Below are 20,374 nucleotides of genomic sequence, written 5' to 3'. Positions count from 1 at the left end.
GAAAAAGCAAAGCTGGAATTTGTACAGCCAGCAGATTCCAAATAACTACAACTATAAAAGGTAACATTTATTTTTCTTTCCCCTTTAGTGTCTGCTGCACACTCACACAGGTGATACAATACACTTCCGAGCTAGCCAAAGACCAATTACAGGAATTCCCTAGCAGAGTTATTACCTGAGCCAAGAATTTGCACCAGGTACTAAAGAAAGGTGGCACTGCTGAAACAGTTCTGGCAGACCATAGATGCCGCAGACTTAAGGAAATGCAGACCATTCAAAAAGGAGCCTTTGTTCTCAAAATGCACACTTTCAAAGCAGGGCTGCAATAAGCAAGCCAAGGAGATAGGCCTAAAGAAAAACTACCATGAAGCCATTACAAGGAAAGTCAAATACAACAGGCCTAAAAAGTATGTGTAACCATTCCCATCCTTCTACCTTACACAATGACTGAAACTGAAATATTTTCTTAAGGGAAGGTGTAAATAGGTATTTTTATGTTCACTTCTAACCTAAACTATTCTATGAGTCTGTGATTAACAAGAAAAGATGAAAGATCCGGAAAGTGGAATCCCCATTAGTTCCTTTAAAATCAAGGTAGGGTTTTAATACTTTCTAAAACCTCTGACAGAAACATACAAGATTCTTATTCTTGTTTACATGGTCAACCTATAGATGCCACCATTAAACATAAAAGCCAAGGGAAACGTTGAAGTTGCCTTTAGGAAAACATGAGGTTAGGCTGGTATTGAAGGTAACTGCCTTGTATCACACAAACAACAAATATCTCAATGTCAATGTACCCCAGCTATGGAAATAAGTTCCACTCCAGAAAGCCTGACTCTCTTCATTAGCATTAGAAAACTGGAATATATAGTTAGCGATGTACGGAGACTAGAGATCTGGATATAAGGACAAGGCTTTCACTTTCAAGCAGCAGGATGATGGGATGATCCTTCTGAAGGACAAAGCTTTAAAATCAAAACTGATCTTTTGTAGCAGAAATAGCATTTGTCTCAGAGACCAATACCCAGTTCTCTCTCGTTTTTCTTTTTGCTTTTTTTTTCCAGGGCCCTGGCGAAACTCCATCTATCAGAAGGAAAATCTACTTCTACCTGTGCAGAACACTTTTTATTACCAGCGTGTTTTACTGGGGGAAATCAATCTGTAAAAGGACTCTAAGAGGAGCAAAGTCTTGAAGGAATAACTCAAAGTTCAAAGTTAAATTTTGCCTCAGACAAGTGAGCCTGATTTCAGTGCAGTGCAACACTAACCTGATAGCTGGGATGGGTCTAAACACAGAGCTGATTTTCCCTATTCCATCCCCGTGACTCCAGAAAAAAAAAAGGGGAAATCCAAAGTCTCAAGTTCATACACTCTGGCATACGCTGAACCTATAACTGTTATAGCACTGTTATTTTTTATTCATACAGGGATGTGTTTTAATCCCTAGCACTAGAGTGAAAACGCTTCCCAGGTAACCTCAGCCTGATACTAAATATTGAGTTATTACAGTCTTAAAAAAAATAAGTACATGAGTACTAATATTCTTGCCTGGCCAGCAAGGCAATTGGAATTGGTTGGAATTTCTACTCAAAAAGATTCAAAGAGCTTGAGTTTCCAAACTGTAGCAGCAAGATTTCTCAATGCAATAGACAATTACAGACCTGGTAGAAAAAATAAACAACAAAAATTAAAAGCAAGCATTTATCACACCAGTTTTCTTTATCTCTAATGAGGCGCTGGCAAAAAAAGCTGCCACAACTGAAGCACAGAACTTGTAAAGTATCTTAATGAGTCACAATGTACAAGATAATGTTTAAGAAAATGAATTCAACTTTTGAACAGAGTTTAATTCCACTCTGAAAAGAAGTGTTTCAAAATTACTCAATGAAACAACGCTTTTCATATAAAACATCAACATACAATTCCAGCTCAGCAATAACATGCAACAAATAAGCTTTTATGCATCCATGGAGAAACCAATTGTCTTTAAAATTTTAGACTAATTAAAAAAGCAGAACAAAACACTAAGCATGTTGATTGCTTTGTTCTGTTAATTTGCTGATAATAGACAACATGAAAAGAAGTTCCCAATCTTTTGTACCAGGCACTTAAAGCATTTTAGCATATAAACAAAATAATTGATACAAAGCTTTCCTTTATTTTATAAATGAGAAAGTAATAGGAATAAATCACTGAAGTGAATGCTAACACACTGAAGTGCGTTGTTCTTTGAATCCACTGTAAAGTGGACCTGCAGGTGGATACTATCAACAAACTGCTGCTTAAATAGCTATCACCTTAAGAATCAAATTTTAAATCTTGGAATTATACTACAGTATATCTTTATCTTCTCTGAACTTCCCATAATTACTTTGCTTTGCTCTCTTAGCCTTTCAGCTTAAATCAAAATTCAAAAGTAGAATGCAGGCTGTCTAGTACAAAGCCTGCATATTCTCAAAACTAAATTTGAATAGGACATCGCATGTTAGTACTCCACTATTTAAATTTTCTATGCTTTTCTACCATTATGTCCTTTTGTTGGGGTTATCTCATTTTTAATCATAAATGCAAAACTGTAGTTTTAGCATCAACAGAAGAAGGAAAGAACTAACTGTGTAGACTATAGTTAAGATTAATGCTGGAACTCCAAGACAAGGTAGCAGAAGAACAAAACCTAATGATAACCAAAAGGCTGCAAAGTGTGAAGATCAGAATAAGCTGTGGATTAAGAAAATATTAACATAGAGGAGACAATAGTAAATTTTGTACAAAGGAGGAATCCAACAGGATGGAAGAGCATGAGAAGGGACAGAATAAGGGGCAAGTGAATGGTGAGGACAATGAGCTACACACAAGAAACAATCAAAGCTAAACAAAAATACAGATCTGGAGCAATTCTGAGAAGTCAGGAAGTGGAAAACTAAAGAGGAGCATCTGTGAATGATGGCTCAGAAGCACACAGAATTCGAATACCGTCAGTTAAATCCAGCAGCAAACAAGGTAATGCTGCGATACCTGACAGCAAATATGACAGCACAGTGCTGCCTGGTTTTGAGTACGGTTATGTAAACAGAGCTGCGGAAACCTTGCATACAAGGCAAGCTAAATACTGATTTCCAGGACAGGAAAGATACAAGTTCCTATATATAATTGTAAACAAAACTTATTTCTTTACCAGAAAGGCAATGGGAAAAGCATCACAAAAAAATGAACCTTCAAGCCATGATGCCACATAAGCTTTTTCATCTTTACATAATCACAGTTTGGGCCATTCCTACACACTTTGGTCCAAACCACATTACAAATTTTCTCTCAATCAGTTAAAGAGGAGCTAATTTCACTTTAGTACCCATACAATTTTACCAGGCAGGTTAAAAAACAAACAAACAAAAAAAAAAAAAAAAAAAAACACCTTGAATGAATAATCTGTGATTAAATAAACGATACATTAGGCACAATCACAAGGCTGCGGCTGCCTCACAGCTGGCTTCCATTGACAATGACCTCCAATCTTGTACGTATGTTTGTGATGCTATCCCTTCCATATTCAGTTTTAAAACTTGGAAAACTACTCCCTTACTTAGTCGTCATGCTTTTTACTTAATATTGAAGTAGCATCCAAAATAGATTGGATAGACTTAATTTAATTTGTTACTGTATGCTCTGTTTGTAGCTCCAAATGGTAGGAGATGAGCCTAAATTTAGGAATAGCAGCCCAGCAATCTAGATTGTTACAAAGACAAAACAAACACAAATTCAAAGATTTCCAATGGAAAACACTTTCTTTTTTTTCCCTTCTGAGCAAACCATTTGGTTTGTAAGAAAAAAAAAAACAGGAAAGTATATGGTATTAGAGAGAATAAAAATTCTCTACATGATCCCGAGTCCTGAACTCCAACATGATGTAATTTTGTCCTCAACCATTTGACATAGATGTGTACCTCATCATTCTATAAAGCAGATTACAGAAATAAAGGCGTGTTTTTCTAATCTCACTTCACATCTGCATTTCATTACAGGTTTTTTTAAAGACAGAATTTTCAATCTTCTGAATAATATCATGTTAATATCTTAAGAGTTCAGTGGGAAGGAAAAGGTAGGAATTAATACAGACTGGGTGAAAAGCATTCCACAGGAATACTGTATTACAGGAGGAACAGAGGTTGCTCACAGTGAAATACTTTGATATTCAAAGCCACACAATTTAACAAAACAGCAGTAACATTCAAAAAATGTTCTTAGTGAACTATTGCTATTTTTTATGGCATCAGCATAAGAGGGAATGCATGGCCAGATCATATTCTACCTGCATTCATTTGGAAGTCTCAGAGAACAGCCATACTCTGACTAAACACCACTTCTACCACAGTGGAGCAAAGTAACATTTATAAAACACTGCTTGCCTGATTAACAGCATCAGAAGACAGGTCTAAATTAGACGAACTGAGGAAGAGTCAAGAGTTACAGTGAAAGGATGTTGTATGTTAGCATCAGTGTTTAAGAAGTCAATTAACATTTGGATGGAGAATATATACAGAAGGTTACGTGAAAACATCTCTTAACAAAGGCTCTTAAGAAAAAACCGTACAGGATAAGAGAAGATTGCTCTCCCACAGATGAATAATGATTAAAAGACAGGAAATAGACTACATACAAATCTACAATTACCATTACAAAGAAAATCACCGGTGTGATCAGAGATGAATGCTTAGATACATGCTATTCAATATATTAATAAATCACATGGAAAAACACACTGGCTAAACACACTGGATGAGGATACTGAAAAGTAACGACACCACAGAGCAGCCACTCTGCTGTGAGCTTCTAGACTCCATAGGCTGCCTAATAAACACAAAATACAATTTAAAAAGAAACGGGGAACAAAACATAATGAAGCATTCTAATCTTCCTCTCAAAATAGTAGGAAAACTGGAAAAACATATAGAAAAGAGATAGCAACGTGTACAGTAGAAAAACACATGTATGAGAAACAGCTTATACCAATACTCTCCACATAGGAAAGACAATTGAGGACACAGTTTGGCAAATTCATGAAAAGGAAAAAAATAGAAATAATGGATACTTTCTTCAGGTTCTGCTCTGATATCAAAGCCAGCCACCTAATACAACAAGGAGATAGTACAAAACCAGAAAAGTTCAACATGTGGAATCAAAACTGTGGAACCCCTTCTAACAAGACGTTGTGAGAACCCTAAAGCTTGCATAGGCTCAAAAACAGAATGGACAAAGTAATGGAAAAATAAACTACAAGTTATTAACTAAAACTTACTGCCTTTGGCTCCTGAAGCAGTAACACCACACAAACTCACACAGTACTTAGAGAAAAACCCAGTTACTACATGTTTTTCCTGTTCTTACATTTCTTTCCCGGGCACCTACTGGAAGAGTGGAAGAGTAATTATCACATTTCATCTCTCATCCAACCTGATGGAACTTTTCTTGCATTATAAGAATACCGTTCTGATTCCAGATTAGGCCAGTAATTCATGAGAATTACATTCTTAAAACTTTGTCTTCCTAAATGTGCTACTGGAAAAAAGAATACACATTCACAGTACATATGTTCAACACTGTCTCAGTGTAGTCTCTCATAACTGCTTTTGCACAGGTCACAGCTGCATTTGGCTGTTCAAAGGCCAGTTTTGTTTACTTTACAATTGAATAGATTTTTGATCTTTTAACATTTTTCTTAAATGCAGAGATCGGGCTGAAATTTGCATTGTACAATTAGTTCTCTTTACTAGAGAGTAGCATGAGAGGAGTTTTTCCCCTTTTGTTTTCCGTGAAAAAATTAAATAATGGGTAGGTTATTTATGCAAGTAGAGTCAAGATAAAAACACTATTCACCAACTATTTTTCATAAAACCAATAAGAAGCCAAGAATCAATTTGTTAACATATATACATAATGCCTTTACTGTTTTTATTTATCATCCACATGGATTCAGAGGCTGAAGTACACACACAAAATGGATATTGAGCAGGAACTGACAGGATTTTCACAATCAGAAGACACATTAGAGATATTAGAAGGTTTTAACCATATTTTCAAAAGGTTGTACCTTTGGGTGATACACTTTTTTGAGTTTATTGATAAGTTTCCTCCCAGAAAAAATGTTTTGCTTTCATTATTTTTACATATTTGTTGCTTATATGGCAGTTAAAAATACAGAAAAAGAAAAGGCCTACAAAACCTGACAGTCAGTTGTATGACCTTGAAAACCGAGTGGTGTAGCAGACAATGTCAGACCAGTTCAAGCAGTTCAATAGCCAGTATAATTAAAGACAACAAAAATGTCCAGTAAACTAATGAATATTTTTCCAGTATAAAAAAAAAAAAAAAAAAAAAAAAAAAGTCTATAAAAGCATTTTCATGTAAAAGCACTACCAAGAAGCATTCCACCTCTTATTTTCTAGACCTCAGAATCTCCTAAGCTATTCTGTACTTGCCAGAAGTACTGGAAGAACAAACTCCTTTGCCTGAGTCAGCTTATTCTTGCAACAGCCTCACATCCTTACAGTCTGATGAATGTATTTCCTCCACGGTCCTTGGTAGCACTGCTGCTTCTGCTCTCTGGCACCATGGAGAAATGCCCTGACAGTTCCCAGAGGTTCAGCAACAAAGAAATCAGCAATGAGAGCTTCCCACGCTGCTGCAGCAGTAGCAGACAGTAGGCCTAGTGACATTCTATTGCTAACAGAGGCTGAGATGGGCTGGCACAGTGAGCTAGGCAAGAGGATGCATGCAATGAGTTGGCAGAAATCAAGCAGTAAATCAGCACGCTAAAAAAAAAAAAAAAAAAAAAAAAAAAAAAAAAACAGCTTACTAACTATACCATGAGAATCCTCAAGTTGCTTCATGAATCTTTATGTACTTTAAATGTATCTTGCTTGTTAAAGCACACATTGACTAAACTTTATTTCAAAACTAAAGAAAAATCAGCACATCTCTGAACACAGCAGACAAATTCCTCATAAAACACAACAGCTGTATTAGCTGCGTATTAACAAAGAGATACAGCACTGTACTGTGGCACTGAAGCTTTACTAAGTAATACAATAATTTGCAACAGTGCAAATACAACTGTAACACAACTTCACAGATTACACTGTTTCCCCTACAATACATCTTAAACACATTTGGAAGACACTGTAGATCAAAGTGTCCACTTGCATGACACATGAGATAAAAGAACAGAAGACACAAGAAAGTACTATAGCTGCTTGAGACAGTTTCCAGCATGACATAACACAAAGTAACAATTTTGTTAACTTCGTGTGGGTGACAACGGGCATACCTGTATACAAGCACCTCCTAGTTAAAAATTCAACATTATTATTTTCACACTATTGAAACACCTAGACTCATGTTTAGGTATATATATATATTACCATATCATCTTCACATAGTGCAGCTCATCTCTAGACAAAAACTGTCTAAATGCAAAGTTTAGAGATGCACTGCTAGCACTATGGACACGTTTATAGTTTTGGAGGACTTAACACCTATTTCACAAATGAAATACCCTCACTTAAATCCTAGCTAAAATTAGTTAATTCTCAGTTAAAATTACTCCAAACCTACAAGCATATTTTTAACTCCCATTTCAAAAAGCATCAGGTCAGATGACAACCAGCGATTTCTGAGGCCAATGTTCTGTGCTGCCAAGGACTGTGATCTTTTTTCCTTATTTTTTTTTATTCAAGTTTATTCAAATTCTCATATAGTTGTTTAGCTTCTCAAACTTTTTTCTTTTTTTTTTCTTTTTTTCTGAATAACTACTGGAGACTGATACAAACCTGTTAAGTATAAACTGCTCAATTTAAGTCACAACAAAGTGTCTTCAAAGCTTGTGCTTCAGTAACTACACCATCAGATACTGAGCTAAAATATCTCTGAACCGGACTGAGCAATTTTAACAGTGTTTCTGTAATATAATCACCTATGGGCCACCAAACAACTGCAAGATCAAACCACTTTTAAAGAGCGTATTTCAGATGGTTATTCTCATCCTCAAATAGCACGCGGCCAGATCACACCAGAACAAGGCAACCTGAAAACACCAGCAGCTGCTGTGGTTTTAGCTAAAACCTGATAACCTTCCAAAGTAAATCTACATTTGCCATATTTGCCACCATCTTACATGCATCATTTTCCACCAGTATTTTCTTCTCACCCTTTGTGTTCTAATGAGAACTTGATTAAGATCCCATAAAACCCTACCTCTAGAATGACACAGTGAGGCTGTCAAATTAATCCAGCATCTTAAGCTGCTTAAAACTCCTTTTTTTTTTTTTTTTTTTTTAATGGGGAAAAAAATTAATTAAAAAAAAAAGCTGCAAAAAAATCATCAGCAGACCTACAAATCAAAAGTAACTGCAAAGATGTTACACCCTTCCTCTCTGGTATATCTGCATACCTTATTTTATCTTAGAGGGCAGAAATAAACAACAAATCTTAGATTTTCACAAGAAGATCAGCTATGTTTCACCAACACAGAACCTGTAAGTGTTCCTATTCTGTTATCCACATGTAAATATCTTTAGAATCCCAATTTCCTTTTCAAAAGCAGTACCTGGCAACTAATGACTTGACCCCAGTACTGGAAAGGCACTATTTAAGATTTTAGCTGACCGGCTACACAGTTTGATAGGCAACATTTCTAGCAGGCTCTCCTGGACAGCTTACAGTCACCAAGGTCAGACATCTCTAGAAGACTAGCAAGAGATTCTAGCTGCAGGTCAACTAACAAACTCAGGAGGCTTTCTTACAAGTCACAGATGTGCTAGGAACTGAGAAGGAAGTACAACAGGCTGCAGTAATGGCAGAAAGTAATTTGGGTCACATAATCTTTGAGAGAATAATAGAAACAGATTTGCTGAGCAGCTTTTATTAAAAATAGCATCAGACTTCAAAAACAGTTCTGTAACGCTTCTATAAAGGCAATACTACAGGGAATGCTGTTTTAAAGGTAACACGGGTTGGTAACATAGTAGCAGTAACAATACAGCCTAGATATTCCTAGTACAAGAACTACCAATTGTTTTTCTCCCTCTCCTCAACAATCCACCAAGTCAGCAACACTTGATTCTATTCTAGACTTGATACATCCTGAGCACATTACAGAAAAGTTTTTCACTGAGATTGCCTTGAACAGAGCAATCATAGCATGACTTAGCTAAAAATTAAATGGCACAAGATAACATCTGAATTTTAAAAGGAGCGGCACTTATGGAATCAGCTGAGACAGTTAACTGGAACAAGAGGATCAGAGACCTGATCAGTGAGAGAATTCTACAACTCCTTTCAAACAGTGCTAAAATTGCAAAGCAGAAGTTTTCCAAACAAGTAAAGTAGCAGGTCTTCCAGCCTCGCTCCACCCCAGGAGTAAAGCTGCAATTCAAAATGACTTTAAAACATGGCACCATACACATTAGAAAATGTTTGCTCCTCCTATAAAGAAAAAAATAACTAATTTCATAAAGAGTCTGGGTTGCAAACGGAAGTTGACATAAAATCATCCTTAGCAAATTAAGGAATAGAATTCCTTATGAATTCTACAGCAAGGACTACATGGTCATGTAGCTGAATACTGAAACTCGTTATCAGCTGGAAAAAATATACTAGGGAAGCCATGGTTTGCTGATGACATACAGCCAGGTAAAAAGCAAGTTGAATCACAGGACGCCTCCAAAGAGATTTTTCCTGGGAGAAATGCAAGTATGGACAATGTGCAAAAGGTAGCAAAGAGAAATTACTTCAGCAGACCAAACAGAGCTCTGGAACCTAAGAAATGTCTTTCTGACTGTCACAGCAAAAGCCTGATGCTCTCTGCTCCTCCCTGCAGCCTCACATTATCTCCTTGTGTTATGCTCAGCTCTGACTGCATTTTGAAATTTCTATTTCACTCTTCAAACTCTGCCCATTTTTTTCTCCTAAACATGCCTAATTGTTCACCTTCACCCTAGACAGCTCCATCTGACCCAACCATTTGCTTTATACAGGGACACAGAAAAGTAAAACAGATCCCACCTTTCACATCATACACACCAGGTGTAACAAAACAACTTCCAGTGTATGAAGAATTAACCAGACTCCAAGCCATTTGTTTACAGTAAAGTTGAACAATCCTCATTCAACTGACTGCTGGCAGGGCTGCTCCAGTAAACGAAATTATTCTCCTATGAATTTAAATAGCTTTTCATGCACTGTAGGTTTGTGGGTACTTTTTGTCAGTTTTTGTTTGCTCATTTGCTGAGAGCAGGAGACAGAAGGAGAGAGTACCTAGTTAAAACTCTCCCTTCTGTTCCAATATGTGTTTCTTTCAAGGCTGGAGTTCATCATGCTTACCAATTTGATGAAAAACAGCTTAGATATAAATAGTATTACATAATTGGTAAGATGTGTGAACGGTTTCAAGAAGGAAAAAAAAAAAAAGATAAGGAAAGCAGGGGCAGAGAGAGCAGAAACAATCCTGCTGTGGTTTAACCCAACCCCAGCTCAGCACCACACGCTCACTGCTCCCCATCTGTGAGTGAGGGAAAGAACTAGAAACAAAACAGAACTCATGAGCTGTAATAAAAACCATTTACTGAGACAGAAAATGAAAACAGAAAAGCAACAATAGCAATAGATATAGCAGAAATGAAATTACTCACCACCTGCCAACTGACACAGAACTAAAATGCCAGATGCCAGCACAACATCTCAATCCCTACTGACTGTAGCCCCACAACCCCCAAGCAGCAGTCGCCCCTGGCTAACAGCTCACAGTGTGATAGCCTTCCACATGGTGCCACATGGTATGGGATGTCCCCTGGCCTAAATCAGGCCCCTATCCTGGCACCACCCCCTGCCCCACATCAGCACTGGAACAGGCTGCCCAGGGGGGTCGTGGAGTCTCCTTCTCTGGAGATATTCAAGTCTCGACTGGATGCCTACCTGTGTGACCTGGTGTAGGGAACCTGCTTTGGCAGGGGGGTTCGACTCAATGATCTCTGGAGGTCCCTTCCAACCCCTACAATTCTGTGATCATCTTGGCAGCACCTCTTCCCCAACTGAGAGGCCCAGCCAAGCCCTGGGCACACACTCATTACTTAGCAACAGCCAAACATCAGTGTGTGATCAGCACCATCTAGGCTAAATCCAGCGCACTTTTAAAACTAGTTACTTAACTCTGCTCAGAATTAGTTTATTTTTCCCCCTAAGGATGAAAACAAAATGCTAACAAAATATCAGTATAAGCCAAAATAAATTATTTTAGGTTATGCCACTAAACACAGAAAACCTGATACTTACACAATCCTCATCTGTATATCTATAGTCTTCAAACAACAAATTCATGTATTAAAGCAGGATAACTAAAATAAATACCCATTGCAATGAGAGCCAACCTCACACAATGTCATTAGCCTATTACATTATTGAAAAACCAATAAAAGCCTTGATTTCAAGTAAATAAATAGCATACTTAAAATATACACAGTACAACCACATTCACTCTGGACATAAAATGTAGTTATTACAAGTTTCTATCTTTCTTGGGTATCACAGAAGAGATGAACATAGTATCAACCCCGGAAGAAAATTAAAAACAAAAACACCCTACAGTATTGCATGCATTTCAAATCACAGAATGGCTTAGGTTAGAAGGAATCTTAAAGTCCACCCAGTTCTCTCTGCTGTGGAGAGGGATTACAACTGGATCGATCTATTTCCTCATTTGAAGATCAGTAAAATCCTTGCTATTTTACTGTAACAACTTACCTATTCTGTCTTAACATTAAAAAATAAAAGTAGCACTGCTGCAGATCACTGAGATTTTAAGGAAGAAAAGCCCATCTAGTTATAAGTCTGATCATACATGCAACACAGGCTATTCAATTTTTTTTTTTTATCTTTACCTTCCATATATTTTACACTATTTAAAATGCCATTTGTAACACTTATATCCACACTTCATCGCTCAAATAATCTCAGTTCATCCCTTGAATTTCCTCATCGTCTAGCTCCACACTTCTCTATTTTCCAACTTTGCCTTCCTTTGTTCAATCCACATACTCAGAATCCAAAAGTCAGACATCAAGTAACCAAGTCCTCGTCTTCTCGATTTTTTTTCTCTTTTGAAAGCTACTTAAAAATTCATCATGTGGCAAGCAGCTTTTCAGCATGATGAATGCATACTTTTTTGAATCCTCCACAAAAAAATCAAATATGAAAATTTAAGCAAGAAGAGGTGAGGGTTTTGTTTGTTTGTATGTTTTAAGGCAAATTTATATTAACTGCGTCCCCAAATATCACGACCATGCTACCTGCTGGCTGTATATACATATATATATATATATATATATATACACGCAGAAAAATTAACAGCACACAGACACAACTTTGCTTTTGCAACAATACGAATAGGTTACTCCCAAACAGCTAGTTTAGTGAAGAGCCATTTAGCCACTGAACCACAGTTCTGTGATCCACATTTCAAGATTTATATTAAAACAGAATGCTTGAGTAGACATTCAAGGAGGACAGCATGAACAAAAAAAAAAAAAAAAAAAAAGGAAAAAAAAGAAAAGAAAATATAGCCTACCAAATATGTTGGTGGAATGTCCTTTCCTGGCAATTGGTTTGAGCTCATTATGTCCCCATCCATATTGCCTATAATTGTCCCAGGCATGCTTCATCATCTGAGAGAGGAAAAAAGCCAAGATTCAGTTATATTCTGAAACTACTTCATAAAATACAGTAATACAGTATTTCATTCTTTATTTGAGACTTCATCTTCCTTATTCATTAGAGCATACTGATAATTATTTTGCCATTATTTCTGCTTGCTAAAGAAATCAAACGCTATATTGCAAGCATTTTCTGAAAACAGAAGTCTATTTGACTTGAGTTACAGGATGCTCTGTATTAGTTCACTTCCATTTTCTTTGCCTTAAATACATACACAGACATTAAGGAATCAGTAAAAATACTGCCTAACTCCTAAGCAGCTATCCAAAAGAAAAAAATCTAATAATACCTGAAGCTCAAAAGGGATTTATTTGCTTAGTCATAGTCTGATGCAACAGCATAATCTTACAATGGTATCGTACTTTTTGTTTTCTTATTGGGAACACCTACTTGACAGAGATATACTGTGGAACAGACTCTACCATGACAAACAGCAAAAGCTTTGATCTTTAGGAAGCATAACAAATGATGCAGTAGACAATTTATTTACAGCTTACTGTTCCTGAAGTATCTGTTTCCATGACATTTTCCTTTTAATAGAAGTTTCCATTACTAAAAAGAAACAATCACCAAAATCTTGTTGGTCCACAGTGTAATGGAAATTCTAAGTCACAGCCTGAAACAGTGATTGAGCACCTACTGGGAAGGCAAGGCCAACCCAGGGAAGCGGAGGTACATGATGCACCTGAGTGACTGGAAGGGGTGGAGCCAGGATCCAGCCCCTCCCAGACCTCATTTAAGGGTTGGCAGTGGGGGTGAGAGCAGCTCTTGCTGGAAATCCCTGCCTACCTGAGACCTTCCAAAGGTAAGCAGTTCTTTACCCCTGCAGCTGATTCGTTTCAGCTTGTTCTCATTTGCTGCCACCAAAGACTTTGCCACCCTGCTATTATTATCCCAATATACATTGCACAAGGCTATTAGTTGCACATATCATCTGCTAAGCAATAATTTCTTCGTTTGCATACAGCTGAAATTCTGCAGCCACAAAACTGTAAAACTGAAAGTACAGAACTGCAGTATAATCATACTGCTTACCTAAATTATAGGATGGCTTGGGTTGGAAGGGACCTCAAAGATCATCAAGCTTCAACGCCCTGACACAGGCAAGGCCGCCAACCCACAGATCTAGTACTAGACAAGACTGCTCAGGGCCCCATCCAACCCAGTTCTCAACACCTCCAGGGACAGAGCATCCACAACCTCTCTGGGCAGCCTGTTCCAGCACCTCATCACTGTCTCTGTGAAGAACTTCCCCCTGACATCCAATCTAAATCTTCCCTCCTTGAGCTTAAAACCATTTCTCCTCATCCTAACACTATCTACCCATATAAAAAGTTGATTCTTCTCCTGTTTATAATCTCCTTTTAAATACTAGAAGGCTCAATGAGGCCTCCTTGCAGCCTTCTCTTCTCCAGGCTGAACAAGCCCAGCTCCCTCAGCCTGTCTTCGCAGGGAGGTGCTTCAGCCCTCCAATTGTCTTCTTGGCCCTCCTCTGAACCCTCTCCAATGGCTCCATAAGCAGATCAAAGTAGGTAACAGGAAAAAATCTGATTCTTAAAAATCACTTCCCCAGACAGAAGGAAGTTAGGAACAAACTTATTCTGAAGAAGACTCCTGAATTAACAGTCATGCAGTTGTATCCACAGTGCTGTACATATTTCATTTTTCTACTATGACTTTTAAAAGTGGTATTAAAATACTATTAAATAAACAAAAATCTCCAGAAAATGTACAGAAATTAAATACTCATTTCCATAAAGTTTGACAAAAGCTCCCTAAAAGGAAAAAAAGAAAAACAGAACTACACTAATGCAACTTAAAGACCTATGCTAACCCCTTAAGAAACTGATTATATTGTAGCAAGTAACTGCATGATTTACAAGAATGTAGCATTCTTATTTTAATCCATCACCATACCCAGAGAAAATCTTAAGCAACAAGCAGATGTTGGCTCATAAGCATTATCTAACATAAGGCATACAACAGCTCTTTTCTCTCACTAAGTCTAGGACTCACTGGAAGTCAACATCCAGTATACACAAGCCTTTCAAACTGCATCCATGCTGCTGAGAGATGCAAAGTACAAGTCACTGTCTCTCTACAACCATCATGAGAACCCTATCCAAACCACGCAGCCATAATTTGTCTGAACATCAACTGAGACAGGAGAAGCTTGGAGGGAGTCAGCTTATGCCTGGGTGATAACCTGGAACTTAGCAGAGATATACAAGCAGGGCACGAACTTGTAAGAAAAAGAGAACACTAAAAGAGGAGAAAAGAGCCATTTCATTAGCACTGACACATTCCTCAGTGTTTAACAAGCACATGTCTCTATAATTAACAGCTACTCAAACAAAGATGGCTCAGTCAAAGAGAACCTCTACTAGCATAAGAAAACTGCAGAATGACTAAATACAGTAAAAAAGCCGATCACGGATAGCACAGCTCTGAGAGTTCCTACCAATATTATCCAGAAACAAACAATTTTTTTTTCTTTTTATTAACTTATGGTGATAGAATCAAGAATCACAGCTTCACTCGGACTGGAAGGGACCTCAGAATGTCTTTATTCCAACCTCTAGACTAAAGCAAGGTCACTTACGAGATCAGATGGGGCTACTTAAGGATGGGACGGGACAGTCAAGGTCTTCCTGAATTATTGTGCATAAAATCACACAGAGAACATAAAGTCCTAAAAACACTACTTTGAAGAAAAACAGACTTGTATTTTTAGAAAGCACTAGAGTGTAGAGCTAAAAGTTACCACCGAGCTCTGTATCTAAGTTTGATAACAGATGTCTAAACAACAGGAGCTTTAGCCAATCTTCTTCCACAAAAGGGGAAATGAGCTTCTAAGACCTTAGAATGCATCAACGACATTTTTCACAACTGAGAATCAAGTCACTACTGATATTTTAGCTCTGGAAAAGTCTCAGACAAATTGTAGACAAATATCAGCATAGATAACAAATTGGCTAAGACCAAAAGATAGAGCAATACGTTGTTTACTCATGGCAGAATATTAATCAGGGAATATTTCACTGTTCCAATTTGTTACGCCTACTGGGAAACTGAGGAGAAGGTACAATTCTGTTTAAAAAAAAAAAAAAAAAGTTTGTAAGCAGATCGCTTAGTTCTGAGGAAACGACACACATTGCATAAAGTATACACCACTGCAAGTTTCAAAAATCTTAAAGTTTCTAAGATACCTGAATGTCATCTTCAGAGAAATTGTAAGATAGACATCGTAAAGGAACTAATTTCACCAGATTAATCAATTGATGGAAAAGTAACCTAAGAAGATACAGAAGCACTGTCAAACATGAGAGACTAAGACATAGTTGACTGTACTGACTAACATTCTGAGAAAGGAAATTATATTTTGAAGAGTATAGGCTACTTGCACAAACATGAGCAGGTGTTTGCCATATCTCCTCTGCCTCTCCCAAACAGGAAACAAAGGAACTGAAATTATAATTCTCCAAGGATCTTTTTATTATTTTCACATTAGCAAACCAACCAATTTGTTCCAGACAAACACTGCAAATTATTCTGGTACAGAAGGTGATATCCTTGCCTACCACTGAGCCAAGACTTCAGCGTATCAGGTGAGCAGACAACTGCATACATGAGAAATCCCGCAGCTCTTGTACAGAATATTGAGATCTGTAAGCATTATATACCAAGAGATCTGGTAACAACGTGAGATTTGTGTTGCTGCCGGATGTAGTAACAGGATACACACCTATATTAACTGGGAACAGAAGTTTGGGAGATGGCAGAAGACACACCTCTGACTGCTAGAACTCTAGCAGAGGATATTACTTTGGCTCAGGAACTATAAATAACACGCTTATAGTAAGCCCTTGGCATTTGATGGCATATAATACAAAGATCTTACCATATGGCCACCAGAGAATGAACATATTACTGATGGAACTCTCACTGGTTCTATTAATTCCATATGACCGATTCTTGACAGAAAACAAATCCTATTAGAATAGGTTCATTACATACCAGTCTCAAAAATATTTATCACGGGATGCATCCAAAGTCAGCAAGGCAACAGAGCGTGTAAAGCATGACAGTTCTACAAAAAGATTAATTTGGACTCTGCTGCCAGAACAGCAAAAAGCAGGATGTGTCTCAAATGAAACTGCTTTTGTACATAAAAAATACTTAGATCCTTTTACTTTAGAGCACGTGCACCTGGTTCATCGGATCTTATTCACTGTGCTTGCTAAGAAATTGGTATTTCATAAAGGCAGAATTGTAATGATGTCTTTTAACAAAATCATATTTTCAACAACAAAGGGAGATTACAGTAACGGAAATGACTTTTGTTGGATAGTCTCATCACTACAGCAGTACACTGAAGCAGTCTGGCTTGAACTATTATTCCTTAAGGCCTCTTTTCAGTTCCTCAAACAGGGTAGAGATTTAACTTAGAAAACTAAATCCTAGTCCTACAAAATAAGCAAATAAATCAATTTGTTGAGAACTGCTGTGACTAGAAAGGAATGATCTTTTTAATGTATTGATACTCAGATGCTTGAAGATAATTAGAAAAATCATTATTTCATTCTTCCAAAAACTACAAATTTCTACCTAAACAGCAACTAAAGTATCCATTTAAACCTCTGCCATGCAAAAAAATCTGCTTGGAACACGCTTTAAGACACAGAAAACTGTCTTCATTTTCTGATATAACTAGCAACAGATCCATTATTATATCAAAACAAAAACGTCGATCACATTAATGCAAAATGGAGAACTTAACTGTATGCATAAAAGACCCGAAGCCCAAGATATCTGATGGAACCAAGGGGACAATACTGCAGTTTGGTAAGAACTGAAACAGCAGACGTCAATGGCACAAATGTGGAAAGTTTACAGCAGTGAACTGACTACTCTGCTTCTGTAAAAAAGCCAAAAGTGTTTTGATTTTTTTTTTAACCTAGTGAATCTGTTTTTTTGGTATCTGTTCTGTGTTTTTATTAACAGAGAACAAGTGAACCTGGTAGAGGTACGGGTTTAACTAATCCTGTGTTCAGAAATCTCATAGATTATCTTTGTAACAGAACTGCACACCAGCCACTATAAAGCAGTGCTTCCACTCTTGCTTTTTCAGACAATTTAACCAATCTTCATCAGCTTATTCTTGTACTTTCAGCAGTTTTACCACACTCTTTTGAAACTGAGAGACTAGAACTACACGGAGAATACAAGATGCTATGTCCACACACTAGCAAATGAACTTTGTCTATTTCATCTTCCCTTCCTGAAACACTTTTTTTTTTTTTTGGTCTGGTATTAAGCGCTATGAGTGACCTTCCCAAAGAATAAGCTCTCAATTCTCAAGTGGGAAACAAATCACCTCATACCTTATCATAGTAAGTGTCAAGTTCTAATTTCATCCTCTCCCAGTCCCAGTGGGGATCATTTTATCTTTATATGATTAATCATTCAATCCCACTAGATTTTTCTGCAATTCTTCTGTCAGGCTCCAGTTTTCTACTTTGAATTTCTGTGTTGACAAAGCTGCTTCCTGCAGTCAACCAGTTTCTCCAGGACAAAAGAGAGACATCATCCTCAAACCCAAGACTACCTACTTTAGTTCGACAGCTGAACCTTGCCAAATGTTTTTATCGTGCATATGGCCATAAGGTCTCCTTCTTTCGTTACCACGATCATCATTAAAAGGAAAAAAAAAAACACCGGAAAATCTTTGGTATGTGCTCAACTACTTTATTCCCTCTTTTGGTTTCTGTTGATCTGTTAGTTAATTCATCAAACATAGGAGACTGTAGTTCTTTGATCCTGTCTTGAATCCTTCAAGAAAAAAAAAACTTTCTTAATCACCTTCTAGTCCACTGATAAGCAGAAAAAAAGAATAGATGCCAGCAATGCAGACCAAGAATCCAAGTCCCAGAACACACTAATTGTTGAAAGCGTCAGGTACTGAAGAAGCATACATACATGGTCTACGTGTTAGCTGAACACACCACAAAAGAGTTGGCTGATCAACTACTAGTAGTTCACACAATGATATTTTATGAAGTCACTGATACACAGCAATTCAGAAACACAGCCTCAAAGTATTTATATCAAACAATTTTTTAATGTTCTTATATTTTATGTTGCTCTGGGAAATAGAGAAAGGGCTACAAAAGAAATCCTCCAAAAATGACCAGCAGATAGTACAATTTTTACCATGTTTAAGAGGATACTGTTGCTTTCCAATCAGAGTTTCCTACCTGCAAAATACTTTGTGCTCTATGTCTTCTGAAATTTAACATACTGTACTTTCCATCCAACCAGAACTCACAATTTTTGCTAGCAAAATCTCCATAGTACAGGAAAAAAAAGGAAGTACAAAATTCAAAATGTAAAGCACAGCAAGCAGTTCCATTAGATTTCAGAGAAACCTAACAGTTCTTGCAACAATTAGCTTTCCTGGGGTTTTGCTTATTTTCATTTGGCTGACTGTATCAGAGAAATACAGTATTTGTTTCCTTGATTTTTACTTCGCATTTAAAAATTTTAAATACTGTGGATGTGTTCATTGTTGAAAAGCAGTTTTTGTCACAATGGCCTGAAAGAAGATAACTTTGTTTTTAGAGATCTTCTTGAATTTTTAACATTCTTTTACCAGTACAACTGGCGAGAGAATTCTGCAATTGCTAGAAATTGAAGGAACTGATTTGTTTTTTAAATGTCCTCAAACGCACATGCATTCTTCACATTAGTGGGCGCTTTAAGTTACCAACCAAAGCAAGCTATCTAGGCCATGCTGCTGTAATACTGCACCAGCCACGCAGATAAGTTTTATTTTCCTTCTCCTGCCTGAGCAGGTTAAGTACAACAAATTGCAAGACTTCTCATAAGCATAATTTTAAACGACTTTAAAATTAGTTTTCTTATACCATACAATCACCCAGCATGCACAGACACAAATCTGTGACAAGGACATTCCAAAATTGCCTGTACTGGCCAAAGAACTGATCAAACAACTTTCAATCTGATAAAGTCATTGAAAATTATTTTGCCAAAAGGCTATACTATGTCATGATGAAAATGAGTCCACCTTGACTTTATGTAGATGTCGTTCAGTAAAAATGAGATGGCAATCATCAAAAAGTACAGCAAAGCTAGCTTAAAGCCAACATAGCTGCTTTCAATAGGTTGAATTACACTTGAGAATCCAGAACACTACAGGAGTGTTGAAACAGAGCCACTTACTAAAACATACACACAGATACGCACTCACACACACAGAGGGAGTGTTATCTTAAATACTGAAAAAGGTAGGTAGTAGTATTTGTAGTAGTTCATTTTTATTGTGATCAAAGGCAGATGTAGCAAGCTATAAAATACAACGCAAAAATCTTAACAAAATACTGAAACATTGCTAAAAACAGATGCCCTACCCAAGTGACTGTGAAAACAAAAATAATATATTGAAAGCAATTTCATTCAATTTGTTTTTAATTGCTGAAAGAAATTCCACAGAAAACAGGCAATTTAGCTAGAACAGAAATAGTGCAGTTACAAAAATAAATGGGATTAGCATGGAAACCATGAATGTTTAACTATGAAAAGAGAAGTTATG

General features: G+C 37.1%; 1 protein-coding gene across 1 annotated transcript in view; it reads right to left on the bottom strand.

Annotated features, from left to right (window-relative positions):
• Window positions 1–20,374, bottom strand: part of MAN1A2 (mannosidase alpha class 1A member 2) — a 133,241-nt gene that overhangs the window by 71,949 nt on the left and 40,918 nt on the right. The window contains exon 3 of the mRNA XM_042867256.1: window positions 12,617–12,713. Within this exon, the coding sequence (XP_042723190.1) occupies window positions 12,617–12,713 (97 nt within the window). The remainder of the gene's footprint in view (window positions 1–12,616; window positions 12,714–20,374) is intronic.

Source organism: Lagopus leucura, unplaced genomic scaffold (assembly GCF_019238085.1).
Source record: "Lagopus leucura isolate 7727_CA_CO unplaced genomic scaffold, USGS_WTPT01 Super-Scaffold_100001, whole genome shotgun sequence".
Lineage (NCBI taxonomy): Eukaryota > Metazoa > Chordata > Aves > Galliformes > Phasianidae > Lagopus > Lagopus leucura.
Note: the sequence above shows the minus strand (reverse complement) of the source record. Positions and strands in the feature narration are given on the sequence as shown.